At 45.0% G+C, this 15,951-nt stretch overlaps 1 protein-coding gene and 1 long non-coding RNA gene across 9 annotated transcripts in view; one reads left to right on the top strand and one right to left on the bottom strand.

Moving 5' to 3' along the window:
• Nucleotides 1–15,951, bottom strand: part of CCNY (cyclin Y) — a 305,685-nt gene that overhangs the window by 213,287 nt on the left and 76,447 nt on the right. The window contains exon 3 of one of the 8 annotated variants that reach the window (XM_054435231.2): nt 10,266–10,364. The exons of 5 other annotated variants lie outside the window; for them this stretch is intronic. Coding sequence is in view for 1 of the 3 variants with exons in the window: in XM_054435227.2 (XP_054291202.1) it covers nt 5,548–5,701 (154 nt within the window). In the remaining 2 variants the exon portion in view is untranslated. Of the gene's footprint in view, nt 1–5,547; nt 6,269–10,265; nt 10,365–15,951 lie in introns of those variants that run through there. 2 more of the 8 variants (XM_054435227.2, XM_063669784.1) reach the window with 2 other exon arrangements.
• LOC129006051 (uncharacterized) overlaps nt 6,332–15,951 on the top strand; it is a 112,425-nt gene continuing 102,805 nt past the window's right edge. The window contains exon 1 of the long non-coding RNA XR_008491894.2: nt 6,332–6,536. This is a non-coding gene — a long non-coding RNA (uncharacterized LOC129006051). The remainder of the gene's footprint in view (nt 6,537–15,951) is intronic.

Here is a 15,951-nt window from a genome sequence, read left to right as displayed (position 1 = left end):
GAAGACTAAGAAAAACAATACAGGTCAAGTAATTAGCACGGTTCTTGGCCAAAAATTAACAAAGTAAATTCTACTACCATCATCCATGATCTGCATGACCTGGGCAAGAAACTACACCTCTCTGAGATTCAGTCTTCTCACCTGTAAAATGGGTGTGTGGAAGCAAATGACTCCCTGATTCTAAGTGAAAGAGAAACATGAAAAGTAAGTAGAGATAGGTCATGGACCCATGGTCAGTGCTATGGAGAATGGCTCTCTTGACAAATCTTTAAACTGCACTTCTCCACACTGCTAACTAATATGAAGTCACATGCTTGGTCGGCGTGTCTCCACATACCTTGCAGACAGCAGGGCTGATAAGTCTTAGCCTGGAAAGAAAGTCCACGGTATGTTCTGCCCACCAGGGCTGGTAATGTTAATGTGGGACCAAGATTCAAGAAAGAGTGCTGCAGAGGTGATGTTAAATAGATGGTAGATACTCAAGGAAGCCAAGAGCAATATGCAAGCACATCCTACAGGCACTTAGATTTCAAATTGCCCCTGTGTCTCCCCCACTTCTAACAGCAAGCATTTTTGCCACTTATCCCTCTGCTGCTTGGGATGAGTCCCTGAGGCTTCTAGCTTCTCTGGCTGTAGACAGCCCAAACACCATGTACCTATATCCCATAAGACACTTCACGTTTCAGACAAGAAAATCAACATAAGTGACTATGTTCACAATTGCAGATGTTCATCTAGTATTTTTTGGTTAATTAAGCATTTGAGTCTCAATTTGATCCTTATGGATGTAAGGCCACAGCTAAAGTCATTCATTGAAAGAAACAAGGAAAAAAGACTAAACATACCACATTATTAAACAGACTCCCATTAGCCAGGTTTCCTTTCAGCCTGGGTATGTTTTTTTTCTTTTTAAGCTTTAAAACCTTTAGGTTTCATTTTCAGTACTTCACCCTATCTGCTACCTCTCAGCTTAAACTACAAAGCCAAAAAGTTTCACATCCATGCTTTCATTATTACAAGTCCTCTTCATTCTCCTTCCCTCCTGTTTCCCCTCACCCAATAAACACACGCGATGATGTTTCCATTCACATCCTTCAATGGTTGGTTTCACTCAACAAATTCATTCAACAAATATTTATAGTATCTTCAAGGAATCAGGTGCTACTCTAGGCACTTGGGTTACATCAGTGAACCAAACAATAAATGTTCTATTGGAACTTACATGCTAGTAGGTGAAAGTAGCTATTATTTATGTTTATACTTATATAGTATATCATAAAGTGTTAAGGAATAAAGAAACAGGAGTGCAGGGAATATGCACTGGGATTGCCAGTGGGCAGCAGAAAGGATGTTTAAAGGTGATTGGGAAGGCCTCCCTGAAAAGGTCAGGCTTGAACCAAGGCTGCAGGTGATAAAGGGACTCACCCAAGAGAGCACATGGAGGACACTTCAGGCAGAGGGAGAGAACAGGGGTGGAAGTTTGTGTCTGGCATGTTCCAGGAAGGGCAGGGAAGGAGGCCAATGTGGCCGGAATGAGCAAGCAACTTGAGTGAGCTGATGGCAGGCAGATCCCAAAGGGCCCCAGCGACCACTGTAAGGCTTTTACTTGTGCAATAAGGAGTCACTGCCGTTTTTGAGTGAAGGAATAAGTTCAAGTTTTTTAAAGGATCTCAGCCATGGCTGTTGTGTCGAGAACAGACTGGAGCAGGCAAGGGTGGAAGCAGGGAGACCAGGTGGGCTGGGGGAGATGGCAGCTGCTTAAATCTTCAGAAGAGCAGCAGCAGAGGTCTTGAGAGTGGTCAAAGTCTGATATATTCTGAGGGCGGAGAGCCACATTTTCCTACCAGATATGATACAGGACGAGGGAGAAAGTGAGCTGTCAAGAATGACAGGTAAGCTATAAAAATGAAAAGAATGGGCCAGGAGCAGTGGCTCACCCCTGTAATCCCAGCAATTTGGGAGACTGAGGTGGGCAGATTACCTGAGGCCAGGAGTTCGAGACCAGTCTAACAAATATAGAGAAACCCCATCTCTACTAAAAATACAAAATTAGCCAGGCATCATGGCGCATGCCTGTAATCCCAGCTACTTGGGACACTGAGGCAGGAGAACTGCTTGAACCCGGGAGGCGGAGTTTTCAGTGAACCAAGATTATGCCATTGCACTCCAGCCTGGGTGACAGAGCAAAACTCCATCTCAAAAAACAAAAAAAAGAATGAAGTTGCCATCAACCATTTTAAGGTAAAACCCTACAAGGACACTATGGTACAGCTGTTACAAGTATCCTGATTTATTTGGTCTCCTCACATTTTAAATTCTCTTTAGTCCCTCCCTCCCTTTTTCCTCCCACAGAAATAATCTAATCCTGGAAGTCTGGACTGAATAACTGTTGCAGACAGAAGAAGTTTCTCTTTGAGAAAGTATGGATGTGACTGCGATGACAAGACACCCTATCCCAGAAGGCAACCCCAGACTAGCTAATGTTTGATGGCTAAGTCAAGCAACAATGGAAAGTTTCCATTTGCCATGTATTGGCTGTGTGACTTTGGACAAGTCATTTCTCCTCTCAATGACTCATTTATTTGTCTTAAAGTAAGGATAATATTACCCATAGGGTTACTGTGAGTTCTAAGTAAATGAATGGAATCCAAGTACTTAGAGCGGCAGCTGGTGGCAGCTGCTACAGAGTAAGTAATATATAGGCTGCAATTATTACTATCATTTTTTTCTTTTCCTAAAGAATTGTTCTGAAGATTACTATCATTGTTGTTATGTGTTGCTGTTTTTTTTCAATCTCTGAATGATTTTATAAAAATAATACCTGGGAAGCATGAGTCCAATATCAATCTCAAAAACACGAATAACCTAACACTAAGATACACTGAGTACAAAGACACATTAAGTTGCCATTAAGCACCATAGACACCTAAGTTCCCAGACATAAAATTACTGAAATTCTACAGGACAAGTATCACCCCTTCATGTGCTTGGTGACAAAGGGAAGAAAACATGAATACATATATCATATCTCTGTGATTTAAAGACACTAACCTATCATAGAAGACCCATGAACTTCAAACCTTTCTAAACCAGCTGGGTGGGATGTTTTTCAGGACATAAAAAAGATGGTACTTGAGTACTTCAGCTTTTGATATATACTAGAGTCAATGATTCTTAAAATGTAGTTTTAAAATGTTTACTAATAACCTAACAATCAATATAACTCAGTTCAAATACATACAGACATAGATGAGCAAATATAGACATACAGATGTATATAGTGTGTATATATACACACTCTATTTAATTAAAACCTGTTCTCTTCTCTCAGCCTCTAATAATAAATTTCTAACAAAAATGTCCCTGAACGGCAGGTAACACATCCAAGATTTGCCCAGCCAGCAATTCTCAGGCCTACCTGCATCTCAGAATCACCTTGGAGAGATTTAATTAAACATATTAATGGCAATGTCCAGTACTAGATTTCTGGTTTAACTGAAACCAATGTTGAGAACTGCTGGCTGGGTCAATGCTAGAAATATTATTTATTGAATTTGAGAGACAGAAGGTGAATTAATATTTCGGGGTTTAAACTAGCATAATCATATGAACTGGGATCTGGGATGAGAGGGCACCCCACAGCCTAGATTGGAAACCTGCCCTATACTCTCTCAAACTATCCTGAATCTGCAAAAGAGTCTTCCAAACGTTCTCTCAAAAATTCCTGATGACTGAAACTTAAGATTTCTTTGAAATGAAAGAACACACAATATCATTTCACTGTACTCTGGCAAAATTGTACTAAGCCTTAGTGCCAAATACCTGGTTACACTTATTTTTTCCACCTTATTTCCTTACAATAGTCTATAATAACTGTATGCAGCCTGGCTCTAAGAAATGTAAATCTTTTTTTCTTTTTTTTTTTTTGATCCATCATTCAAAACAAAGCCTCCGCTAGATATTGCACAACATAAAAAGGAAATTTACTGCACAGCATAAAGAAGACATTATTTCCAAATGTTTTCACCTGTCAACATAGTATAGGACTGGGTAATGGCTTTCTGTAATAAACTCATTCATTTATTCCTCCCTTTAAAGTACAATACTTACTGTTTATTATATGCTAGACTTTTCTTTCAGGTGCTAGAGGCTGTGAAAGTGATCAAGACCGATCTGACCTTCATCCTTCTAGATGCCTTTAAATGCATAAATTTAAGAAGAAAGTATGGCTGTAGTTCAAAGACATCTAAGCGTATGTTTAAAATAATGGAAATCTAAAATAACAACACTAGATATGTCATATGGAACCATAATTTACTAAGCGCGTACTAGAAACCAGACGTTGTGTTAGTCCCTTTATACATGGCACTCATTTAATAAAGATGCTCTCCTAAAAAGATGAAATTACCATTTAGAAGAAATTACACGAAGACAAACGAGAAAAATCTTTCCTTTAGCAGAGTTTAAATATGGCTTTTCCACAGTGGAGAGAATCTTCCATCCTAAAGTGGACAGGAACGAATTATGGAGTTGTGTTCATTCATTCACACAAAAATTTCTTCATATTAGTTCAACCAGATTAACTATGAGAAGATGTTTGGGTTAAAAAAATCACCTTGTCATAAAAAGACATTTCCAATTTCAAATCTTTTCAGTTGAAAATTCTATAAACTATATTTTAAGCATGATGCATAAATATCCCTCTGTCGTTATCACTGAGCAACAGTGCTAATAAATATGTTGCCAAACCAATAAAATAAATAAAACATTACTGGGTGCAGTAATTAGTCTTAGCTTTTTTTCTTTTTGCAAACTCCAGTCCAACCAAAAGTCACCTGAATAAATCAGAAATTCATAGGACTGCAATTCGGGCCCATGAAAAAACTGGGAGACTTAACCTAAAGGTGTCTGACAATCTTTTAAAGAGCATTCTCGGGAGAAGCTATTTGACTAACCCTGGAACGGCCACTCAAAAAAATCCTTTTTTTAAAAAACGGGAGAATGGGAACGGGGGAAGTGGAGTCCACTAGTAAGGTTCCGGGGAACTGACTCAAGTCAACATGGTTCTCCAACTCCAGGTTGGAGACACCAGGATTCCAAAATGGGAATCCACTCACTTCGCTTTTACAGGACAAACGCGTGCACAACTTGGCTTCGGGCTGCATTCAGGTAGTGCCGGGAACCCCGAGCTCCCGGGCCGCCCCCATCCAGCTCTGGCCGCTCCATTAAGGACGAGGGCCGGCTCCTGTCACCTCGCGACCCACGCGCACACACCCGCCCCCGGCCCGCAGTGCTCGGTGCCGCGGGCCTGCAAAGTTTCCGCGGCCGCTCACTTGGGGGTAACCAGCGAGGGGTACGCCCAGAGGCTGCGGGGCCCCGGGCGCCTAGGCCGCGGGGCCCCGGGCGCCTAGGCTGCGCGGGCGAAGCCCCGGTTGTGCACGGGTCGCCGAGACCGGCTGGGCAAGCAAGAGCAGCCGGGCCGCCCCGACGCAGGGTGTGCGGCTGATGCCGCGGGAGCGGGTAGGAGGCTCGGCGGGCCGCACTCACCGTCTATGTTCTCCCGGTCGCTGATGTGCTGCAGGTTGCAGCCCGTGTCCTCGCGGCTCAGGTCCGTGTCTGGCCGGTAGGACTCCAGCCGGGAGTGGGCATTCCTCCGGAGCTTGGGACTGGACGACACGCAGCACGAGGTAGTGTTCCCCATCTTCGGCGGCCCCCCGACTCCTGCTGCGATCCTGTTCTCCCCGTCCCCGGGAGCGGGGCGCGGGTCGACGCGGGGCGCGGGCGGCGGGGGCGTGTGGGGAGGCCCGCCCGCTCGCCGCCACGGGAGGGGGTGAAAGCCGCGGCCGGCCGCCGGGTCAGCAGCGGCGGCGGCGGCGGGGCCTCGCCATGGGCGGCGGCGAAGGCGACGAGCGGGCGACGGCCCCGGCTCCCCTTCGGCCGGTCTATCCGCGGCGGAGGAGCGCTCGGGTCCGCGCGACTGCGGCCGCCGCGCCTACCTCACCCCGCCGCGGCCATGGCGGGCGGCGCCGCGCAGGCCGCCTCCCCGCTGCGCTTCCCAGTCGGTGTCCGCTTCCCCAGCGGCTGCGGCGACGGCGGCCGCCTCGGCAAGAGGTTCCGGTTCAAGCTGGGGGCACGCGTGTCCGCGCCACACGGCGGGACTAGCCGACGAGCGGGCGGGCAGCGGGCGTGGGGCGCGGCCCCTGGACCCCGCGCGGCGCGGCGCGGCCAGGGAGGATGCTAGCAGCCCTCCCTCGCCAGCGGCGCCCGCCCTCGCCTCAGCCCCCGCCCCGCCCCGTCACCGCCCCTTCCCTGCCCCTTCCCTCTGCCCTGGAAGCAGATCGGCGGCCGCGGGGAGGTTCGGGGCGGCGCGGCCCCGCGCGGATGTTGGATCGCTCCCGGGGGCCACTCCTCTCTCGGGCACTGGGGTCGCGGGAGACGTCGTCGGGAGCTCGGTTTCTGGAGGCCCTTCCCCACCCGGCCTCTGCCTCCTCCACTCCCCCGGGCCGGACGGAACGGGGCCCAGCGCGGGATGCGAGGTGCGTCCCCGGGGCCCGCAGCGGGCGGGAGCGCAGCCAGGGTCCGGCTGGGGACGCAGGCCCAGGGCGCTGAGGATGCGCCTGCTTCTCCGAAACCGGGCTGGCTCTTTTTGTCTTCTTCTTTTTCTAATTTATTTTTTTAGAGGTATGATTTCGCTCTGTCGCCCAGGCTGGAGGGCAGTAGCGCAATCTCGGCTCACTGCAGCCTCGAACTCCTAGGCTCAAGCGATTCTCCCGCCTCAGCCTCCAAAGTAGCCGGTACTACAGGCGCGCGCCACCACGCCTGGCTAAGGTAGGGTGTGTGTGTGTCTCCAAAGTAGCGAGGACTACAGGCTCCCGCCACTACGGCAGGCTAAGGTAGGGTGTGTATGTGTGTTAACTTTTTGTAGAGATGGGATCTCGCTTCGTAACACGGGCGCCTGCCACTAAGCCAGGCTAAGGTGGTGGATGTGTGTGTGTGTGTGTGTGTTAAACTTTTTGTAGAGATGGGATCTCGCTTCGTAACCCGGGCTGGTATCGAACTCATGCCTTCAAGCCATCCTCCCGTCTGGGCTCCTCCCATGGGATTATGGGCATAAGCCACGGCACCTGGCTGTTTTTTTTTTTTTTTTTTCTAAGCATTTAAATAAGCTGGGCCTTGATTTGGGAGTTTTCTATTGTATTTTGAGCTTTGCCGAGGACTTGATAGTGACCTTGTTTTAAGCTGTGAAATAAATCTTGGGGTCCCAGAGCTATTTTAATGTTGAATTCGCTGTGGAGTTGTTTTGAGTTCATTGGAGGTTAACATGAGATAGAAAACTAAGTTAACACAACTCATCGACTGCCCTTGCTTTGCTTTGCTTTTAGAATGCCATCGGGTTTTGTCCTGTTGGGAACAAGTTAACTTAGGCCAGTTGACTAAGATCAAGGTATGTGAACGTGCCTGGCTGGGAGAGGAGTACAGTAAATGTTGGTTCGCATTCCCTCCTGACGCCCACAATGCCAGCCATCCCTGACTTTTCTTGCCTTTATTGGGAAGAATATAAGGTGGCAGAAACAAACTTACCACCCTTTTTCCAAATATTTACTGAAGGAGTCGTGAGGAGAGTCTTGTGGGGTTGGGGGGTGGGGGTGGGAGCTGGGAATGTTTTTGAACTGGTTCTTGAAAAAAAAACTAGTACAATAGTACAACTGTCTTAATTTTATATATGAGGAAACTGAGGCCCAGAGATGAAATCATGCCTTGATTTATTCAGACCTCAGTACCTGTTCGTGACAAATCCAGTTACTAAAAGGGAAGAGAAGGAATAAGGGACTTGATAGCATCAGCAATGTGTGGACATCTTGTGAACGGCTTTATAAACATTTCATTTAATTCTCTACATCTAGCCATTTTTTAACCTGTGCTTTCCCTCCCTCTCAAAGTACTGTTTATACATTTATTAGTCCATATTTTAAACACTCCATGCTGTCAACTGTATTAATGCTATTTGTTAGGATAAGTGGCAGATGTCCATGGACAATAAGTGGCTACAAAGTGGTAATGCTGACCAGATGAGAAAAGAAGTGTAAAAGGGAAGTTCCAAAGAATTAAAGCCCTGGAGAGGGTGGGTAGACAACAACAGTCCAAAATAGTGCTCTTCATTAAGGCTGTGTAGACTTTTCTGCTTCCTGGGAAAACTGGGGCATATTTACACTTGCCTGTGTGTATTCAGATTGTCTGGGGCTATGGAGTTTGGGTCAGATTGCTGAACCCTTCGGAGAGAAGTTCCCTTGTTGTCTGTTCTGATTGCTGCTTTGTAATTTGGGCCACATATGAAAGTCAGCATCCAGTCATTGAACCATAGGTGTGTGGCATATCTACTCAGATGCATTAAGCAATTTTTGTTTCATTATAAAATGTATAACATTTACATTCAAATTACGGTTTGAAGGGCTTAAGAGGAGAAAGAGACAGTGGCACTAAGGTGACAGCATGGCTGGCTGCATGCTGCCTGTCCAAGAAGGTCACTAGGCAGTGTTAACTGGGAAGAGCATCTGGAGGATGAGAAATCAGTGTAGCCACATACCCTTAACAAAGGGTGGTACAGCCTCTGGTCTGCCAGGATTTTTCTGCACCGCCCCCCTCACCGTCCCTATCTCCTCTTTGACATTTCCACCATATTCCCCTTAGGTATGTACCTGTTTGGACTTTAATTTAGAGTGTAACTTTTGGTCAAGAATCCTGGAGAGAAAAGATGGGTACTAAAGCCTCGCTAGTGATTTACCTGGATGCCGACCCCCACAACTCACCCACCCTACATACATACTTCAGACTCCTCCAGGCAGATGCTCCCTGCCTGACACACAGTGACACTTTGGGAAAAATTGCAGAACAGTAACCAACTCTGAGCAGATAAATGTGATGTCAAAATGATAGTAATGAGAGATGTCGTTTGTTGAAAGCCTGCTAGCTGCCATGTACTATACTATTTCTTACATCTAAATCTGATAAGTTGTACCCCATTTTATAAATAGACACTTTGATAAGTAAACCTATGCAAGATCAAAATACTAAGAAATGTCCTAATTGGGGATTTGAACCTGGTTCTAATTCCAAAGTCCAAGCTATATCCACCCCAACCTCCTACCTCCCATCTCCAAGACTTTGTGAGTAAAAAAACAAGTGTGGCTTCTCTCCTTCTCTTTTTTCTGTCCTAAAGGAAGCTGGGAGCTGACCGCTTAGGACTAGTACTAACCTTTCAGAGAGATAAAGGGATGAGGGGAGCCTTGTTATTTCTGTGGGGTTCAGCTCTCAGACCAGAGTAAGACAGGCAACAAGGTTGAGGAGTAGCCATATGCAGAAATAACCTGTGTATCTAGCCACAGCATCTCCAACACTGTGTCACTCGGGAATCAAAATACAGGGACAGTTCCTCAATAGAGTGTGGATCTAGCCCAGAATGTGGACAAGGGGAGTAGGGAAGGGGAGAGGTACACACTGAGAACTGTAACAAGGCCTGTCCTCAAGCTTGAGGAGGATTAGGAAGATGGCTTGAGTCTGGGAGTTGGAGGCTGCAGTGAGTTATGATTGTACCACTGCACCCCAGCCTAGGTGACAGAGTGAGACCCTGTCTCTTAAAACAAAAAAAAAAAAATTGACCTGGATCTACTCATACCCACCCTGCTCTTTGAGCAGAAAGAATCATTTGGGAATTATTTTGTCTCATCTTTCTCCATGATCACTGTTGAAGAATTTGGTCACTGTAACCAGGTAAATATAAAACTCAGGTGGGCCGGGCGCAGTGGCTCACACCTGTAATCCCAGCAGTTTGGGAGGCTGAGGTAAGTGGATCACGAGGTCTGGAGATCAAGACCATCCTGGCTAACACGGTGAAACCCTGTGTCTATTAAAAATACAAAAAATTAGCCAGGCATGGTGGTGGGCGCCTATAGCCCCAGCTGCTCGGGAGGCTGAGGCAGGAAAATGGTGTGAACCCGGGAGGCGGAGGTTGCAGTAAGCCGAGATCGCGCCACTGCACTGCAGCCTGGGTGACAGAGCAAGACTCTGTCTCAAAAAAAAAAAAAAAACAACTCACATGAACTATAGTTAAGTCAGTGCTCTTGACACTTTTTTAACAATAGTAGCTTTGTTTCTCACAGAAAAAACAAAATTTTCTGTGGAACCACACTATTTAAAACATAAGCAATATTAGTATCAACTTGTATAATTTATAGATCTACTGATAAAAACAATCAAGAATAGGCTACCTTAATTGAATCAGGAGGAGATAACTGCAGTCTTACATCAGCCATACTCGTATCCATGAAATATGAGTCAGTCATTTGCACAACTCCCTGAGTCACCTTCTGGAACACAGAAAACACTGAGCCAAGTTAGCCCAGGACCTGAACCTTTTGTGGAAAGGAAAATGTGTAGTGTCTCCTCGGAGTGTGGCTGCCCTTTCACCTGGTAGTCAGTTTCTCGTGACAGTTACTCAAGCATTTCTAAGGCAGTTGTGGAATAACCAAGACCTTCTGTGTGTTGTGCTACTGAGGCTCCTCCTGTCACCGACCTCCTCTCCAAATGAGGCTGCCTTTTGTCCTTGGTGGTAGGCAGTACACACTGTAACCAGCTACAGGGGAAGTATTTACTTTGATAGCCACTTGACCTTGATCAAGGCAGGTGACTCATTTATGGATAACCTTTTTGAGAGTATACTGAGCCAGGCACCTTGAGGATACAAAAGTGGATTTTAGTTTCCATTCTGGAGAAACTCACAGTCCAGTAAGTTAAACAATCACAAGAACAAGTTTCCAGCAATGAGAGTGATTACAGCCACTGAGTGGTGCAATCTGAGAAATGCCAAGCCTGCCACCTATAAATATCTACATTTATCGCCTGGGCATATACCTAAAATTCCACCATGGGAAATTTATTTATATGAAATTAGAAACTACCCAGAAATTGTGTGTCCAAATAAAAATTCCCGCAAGAAATAAGGATGGCTAATAGTTTTAAGTAGTAGTGCCGAGTCTTTTGGACCAGAGTAACTGCCAGGGACATTGTGTTGAGGATTCTGAGGTCATGTTCCAGCTTGGCCGAGAAGGGAGCCACCGTGAGGGAAGGAGTGAGGGAGGGTAGCACTTGTGCCACATATTTTTTCTTAAGTAAAACATTTGTTAATGGAATGCATGATGAAACAGGGACAGCCAGGGTCTCTGGCATCTGGGAGAAAGCCCACTTGGAAACTGATTTATCTACCTCACCACTACAAGTTCACCGTCTGTCCCCAGACTAAATGGCCTTAGGAAGCCCAGGCTCTCTCTTGCCAAACTCTATCTTCTTTATCCTTCCATACTTTTCAAGAAGAGAAATGGTATATATATGTGGGATCGTTGAGAACTAGGATGTACCTGTGAGCAGGCAAAGTGTAGCATCTAGCAGGGTCAGGCATAAGTTGAAGTGAGAGAGGTGGTGACTGTGCTCCCCAATGGCTGTTCTCCCATCTCCCATAGTTTCAAGGCCTATTTCGTGAGGAACAGCAATATGCCCAGCTCAAAGATGACAGCTGGCCACAGGACTAAGTCTGGCCGATAAGATGTGAGTGGATGCTTCCAGAAAAGCTCTCTAAAGAGGCTACCTCTAGCCAGGCGCAGTGGCTCACACCTGTAATCCTAGCACTTTGGGAGGCCAAGGCAGTGGATCACCTGAGGTCGGGAGTTCGAGACCAGCCTGGCCAACGTGGCAAAACCCCGTCTCTACTAAACATACAAAAATTAGCTGGGCATGGCCGTGCCGCACGCCTGTAATCCCAGCTACTCAGGAGGCTGAGGAGGGAGAATTGCTTGAACCCAGGAGGTGGAGGTTTGCAGTGAGCTGAGATGGTGCCACCGCACTCCAGCCTGCACGATAGGAGCGAGGCTCCATCTCAAAAAAAAAACAAAAGCTATCTCTTCTCTGCTTCTTGGAGTATGGTCAGGATAGCTGGAATTCTAGCATCCAGTTTTGAATGCCAGGTGACCTTGAAAATAGAAGCCATGAACTAAGATAGTGTCCCTGTGTAAGCTTCTTTTACATGAGAGAAATAAACTGTGTGTATAAATCATTGTTATCTTGAATTCCCAAGTTGTATGCAGGCAAATGTAATCCCGATCTAGCCAGGAATTGGTATTATTCATTGATAAGAGCTTCATATATTCATGTTGGCAGTTTTCCTTGATTGGCCCCCAGACGATAGGTACTGTGACCAAGACCTGTGGGGCCATCATGTGTACTTGGCTCCCTATAGGAGAATCCAGGATGGAATGGAATGATACAGTAGGCAGGCTCTGGAGCCAAGATACGGTATAGGTGGCAAAAAGAAATGATTCACCCAAGAGGCAGATTAGGCCCATGAAAATTAGGATTGTCGGATGCATTACTTTAATACAGCACTTCTTCAGTATTTCCAGAACTGTAGCTAATGGTTCCTCTGAATAGGAAGCTCCTTGAATATACCCTGGCAAGAAATCTTTATATCCAAGGTGACTGGCATTGGGAGGGGATTTATTGAGTGTCTCCCTCGAGCCAGGCACTTTCACATACCTTAATCTTAGTTAACTGGCTTCACTTCAGACCCTGTTCCTAACAGCACAAAACCCGACAGCATTTTAAAAGCAAAACAGGGATAGTTGATGAGTTGTATTAACGTACTTGTCTCTGTCTCATGTTAGTAACCTCCAAGGAACTCAAAACGCACTGCAGCTATAATTCAACATTAAAATAGCCCTGGGCCCCCCAGGAGCAGCTCAATAGACCCTACTGAAGCAGGCGGTCCTGTCCCTCCCCTGCTTAAAATCCATCAGTAGCTTCTCATTGTTTTTAACTAAAAACCCAGCCCACCTGACAGTCAAGTTGGCCTGCTCCCCAGGCTTTCTCCCCAGCTGCTCAAACCTGCTCACAACTCCCTCTGTGTCTGCCAGTCTGGCCTCTCACTGTACTCCTGTGACCTCGTCCCTCTGAGCGCCATTCCTCCCCACCTCTGCATGTCTTTAATCTGACTTAACCTTCAAGGCCTGGCACAAACAATGCTTTTCCTTTGTCCTTCATACTGGAGATCATAAACTCACATAGATTCTCTCTGAATAAATAAATATTTCCCATGCCAGTTAGCATTTTTTTAAAACTATAATGACTGCAAAATATATTGTATTAGGTGTACTCTAACTTATTTAACCTCTCCCCAAATAATGGACATTTCATTTGTTTCTTTTTCAGGATGATAAAAAACAGTTACGGGATGAAAAATTTTTTTTTTTTTTTTTTTAGTAGAGATGGGGTTTCACCATGTTAGCCAGGATGATCTCGATCTCCTGACCTCGTGATCCGCCCATCTCGGCCTCCCAAAGTGCTGGGATTACAGGCATGAGCCACTGCACCCGGCCAGGGATGAACATTTTTATATGCTAATCTTTGTCTGCATCTGCTCATTTCTATAAAAGGAATCATTAGAATTGGAATTCCTAGGTCATTTTGACCAAAAAGGAACATTTTTAAATTTCTTAATATTGCCATATGACATCTTAGAAAGTTTACATCATTTTACACAAATAATTGTTTCCTTATTGATGTTCCAAACCTAGAGAACTTTTGGTCATTCTATGATCTGTAATTGGAGAAATTTCCATTGCTCTAGCAGCATTTTATACATACTTATCAAGATGTATTATGATTTATACACATTTATCAAGATGTATTATGTTTTACTTGCATTTCTTCAAGTAAGCTCTGAAGTGGAAAACAGAACTTGTTTTACTCTTTGTAGCACAGTACTGAGAACAGTAACACCTAACAGGCCCTTTCTAGGTAAATCTGCAGAGACAGTAATTGTCTCAATCTCAGTTTCCCTGTGGTAGACCAAAATAAAGCTTTGCATACCTAACCTAGGGAAGCTGCATACAGTTGGAGAGCTGGATTCATCTAAACCTGGCCCTGACAGCTCTTCAACATGTTTTTCTTTTCCAAGTTCCACATTGCTCACTGTGTTCTTTTAACACTCCTATTTTTTATTTTATCCATCACACGAAGTTGTAGTTGGTTCTGCCTGCAGTGTTTCTCCATGATGTAATATAACCTCATTATATACACTCAGGAGCCTGAGAAATGAGTATCACAAACCACAGAGTCTTCTTGTTGCTTAGTTACTATCCTGCATTTCCTGGGGACTTTACCTTGGCAAAGTATATGATGCTACGTTTTAATGAATGTTGATTGGTCACTGTATGATAAATGCCAGGAAAAACAATGAATGATAAAAAGAAAGAAGTGTGAATCCCGCCCTTCTGCCTATATCCCAGCTCCATTTTCACGTCTTTTGGCATCAGCCCCCAGGATTTCGGGTCTTCTGTTTGAAAATGAAATCAGTTCCATAACATCTGTATAGCTCTGCTTGCTATGGTACTGGGCTGGAAAGAGGCAGGTCAAAGCAGGTGCCCCCCTCACTGGTGTGCCCTAAGGATGCAGAGGCCCTCTTTGCCTGGTGATAACACCTTCAATGCCCATTAGGGGGCCCAAAATTGCCAGTTTATTATCCTTTTGGGACTGATGCCTTAAAATCTCATTTTGTCCTTGAGAAGTGGTATTTGGAATATTCACACATCAAAGTGTTATCATTCTCTGCTAGCACAGTACCAGCTAGTTTATCTTAGCCAGCTGGCTCACCTCTCAAGGCACTAAAGGAACGGAAAAACACAGGGCAATCTCTGTAAGCCTCATTCCTTCACTTGGTAACCTCTGAGAAGCTAGAGAGAAAGGACCAGTGAGAGAACAGGATCAGCTCTTGCTGGGGGTCCAGCCAGGAGCCACCATGGAGGGCCTGGAGCACTTAGAGGAAAACATGGGGACATCAAGTATGCAGGAGATCAGGCAAAAAACAGTAAAGTCAGCTTAGGAAAGACTCATACCTCTCACCCCCACTGCCTCAACCTCCTCCAAAGTGTAGAGTTCACAACTTTTCCTTGGGAGGCTTCTGTGTATACAGTGCTCAACAGAAGAGAGGAACAGGATTTAGGTTACTATCTTCCGTACCCTAAAAGTGAACATTGTAATATTGCAAATATAGTAGCAGAAGAAAAGCACTTCTCAGGAAGTAAAAATACATCTACTCCTGCTAACAGTTTTCTCCATTCACAAAATATTACTGATTTTTTAAAATTTGGAAGAATATTAATATTCATAGATGTTAGATTAGTTGGGCAAAATATGCTAAAAATTGCCATTTAATTTATAATAGTGAAAAACAATGCAACCTAAATGCCCATGAATGATAACTAGTTACATACAGTGGACTACAATGGAATTCTATGAAATCATAAAAATAAGGATGTACATCTGTATTTATTGTTATAGAAAGAAAGCCACAAAATATTGTTGAGAGAGAAAGCAGATTGCAAAACCGAATATATATGCAAAGAGATGTTTTTAGGGATATTCACTGTTAAACAGTGATTAACTTAGTTGACTTTTTTTTCCTCTGTTCCTTCTTTTCTTTTTTCTTTTTTACTTTAAATCTATATCTTTTTTAAAAGCAATAATACATTTCCTCCCTCCAAAAAAGAATAGCCTAGTGAAATCTTTTTACTTCAAATGCTTTTCCCCTTATTAATCTTTGTATAAACCATTGTGGTTTGCTAAAACAAGGAAGGGTTGTAAAGTAGAATCCATGCCCATGATAGAACAAAATCCAAGCAGGAAGACACTTCATACGTGGTTATAAGACAAGGAGGACAAGGAGAGAAAGGGAAGCAATGGTGTTTGTTTGTTTTAAAAGAGACAGTGTCACTTTGTCACCCAGGTTGGAGTGCAGTGGCACCATCATAGCTCACTGCAGCCTCCAACCCCTGGGTTCTAGCGATCCTCCCACCTAAGCCTCTCTAGTATCTGGGACTACTGGTATGCGCCACTACATCCAGCTAA

The sequence above is a fragment of the Pongo pygmaeus genome, chromosome 8, assembly GCF_028885625.2.
Source record: "Pongo pygmaeus isolate AG05252 chromosome 8, NHGRI_mPonPyg2-v2.0_pri, whole genome shotgun sequence".
NCBI lineage: Eukaryota > Metazoa > Chordata > Mammalia > Primates > Hominidae > Pongo > Pongo pygmaeus.
This window is presented reverse-complemented; position numbering and strand designations above follow the sequence as displayed.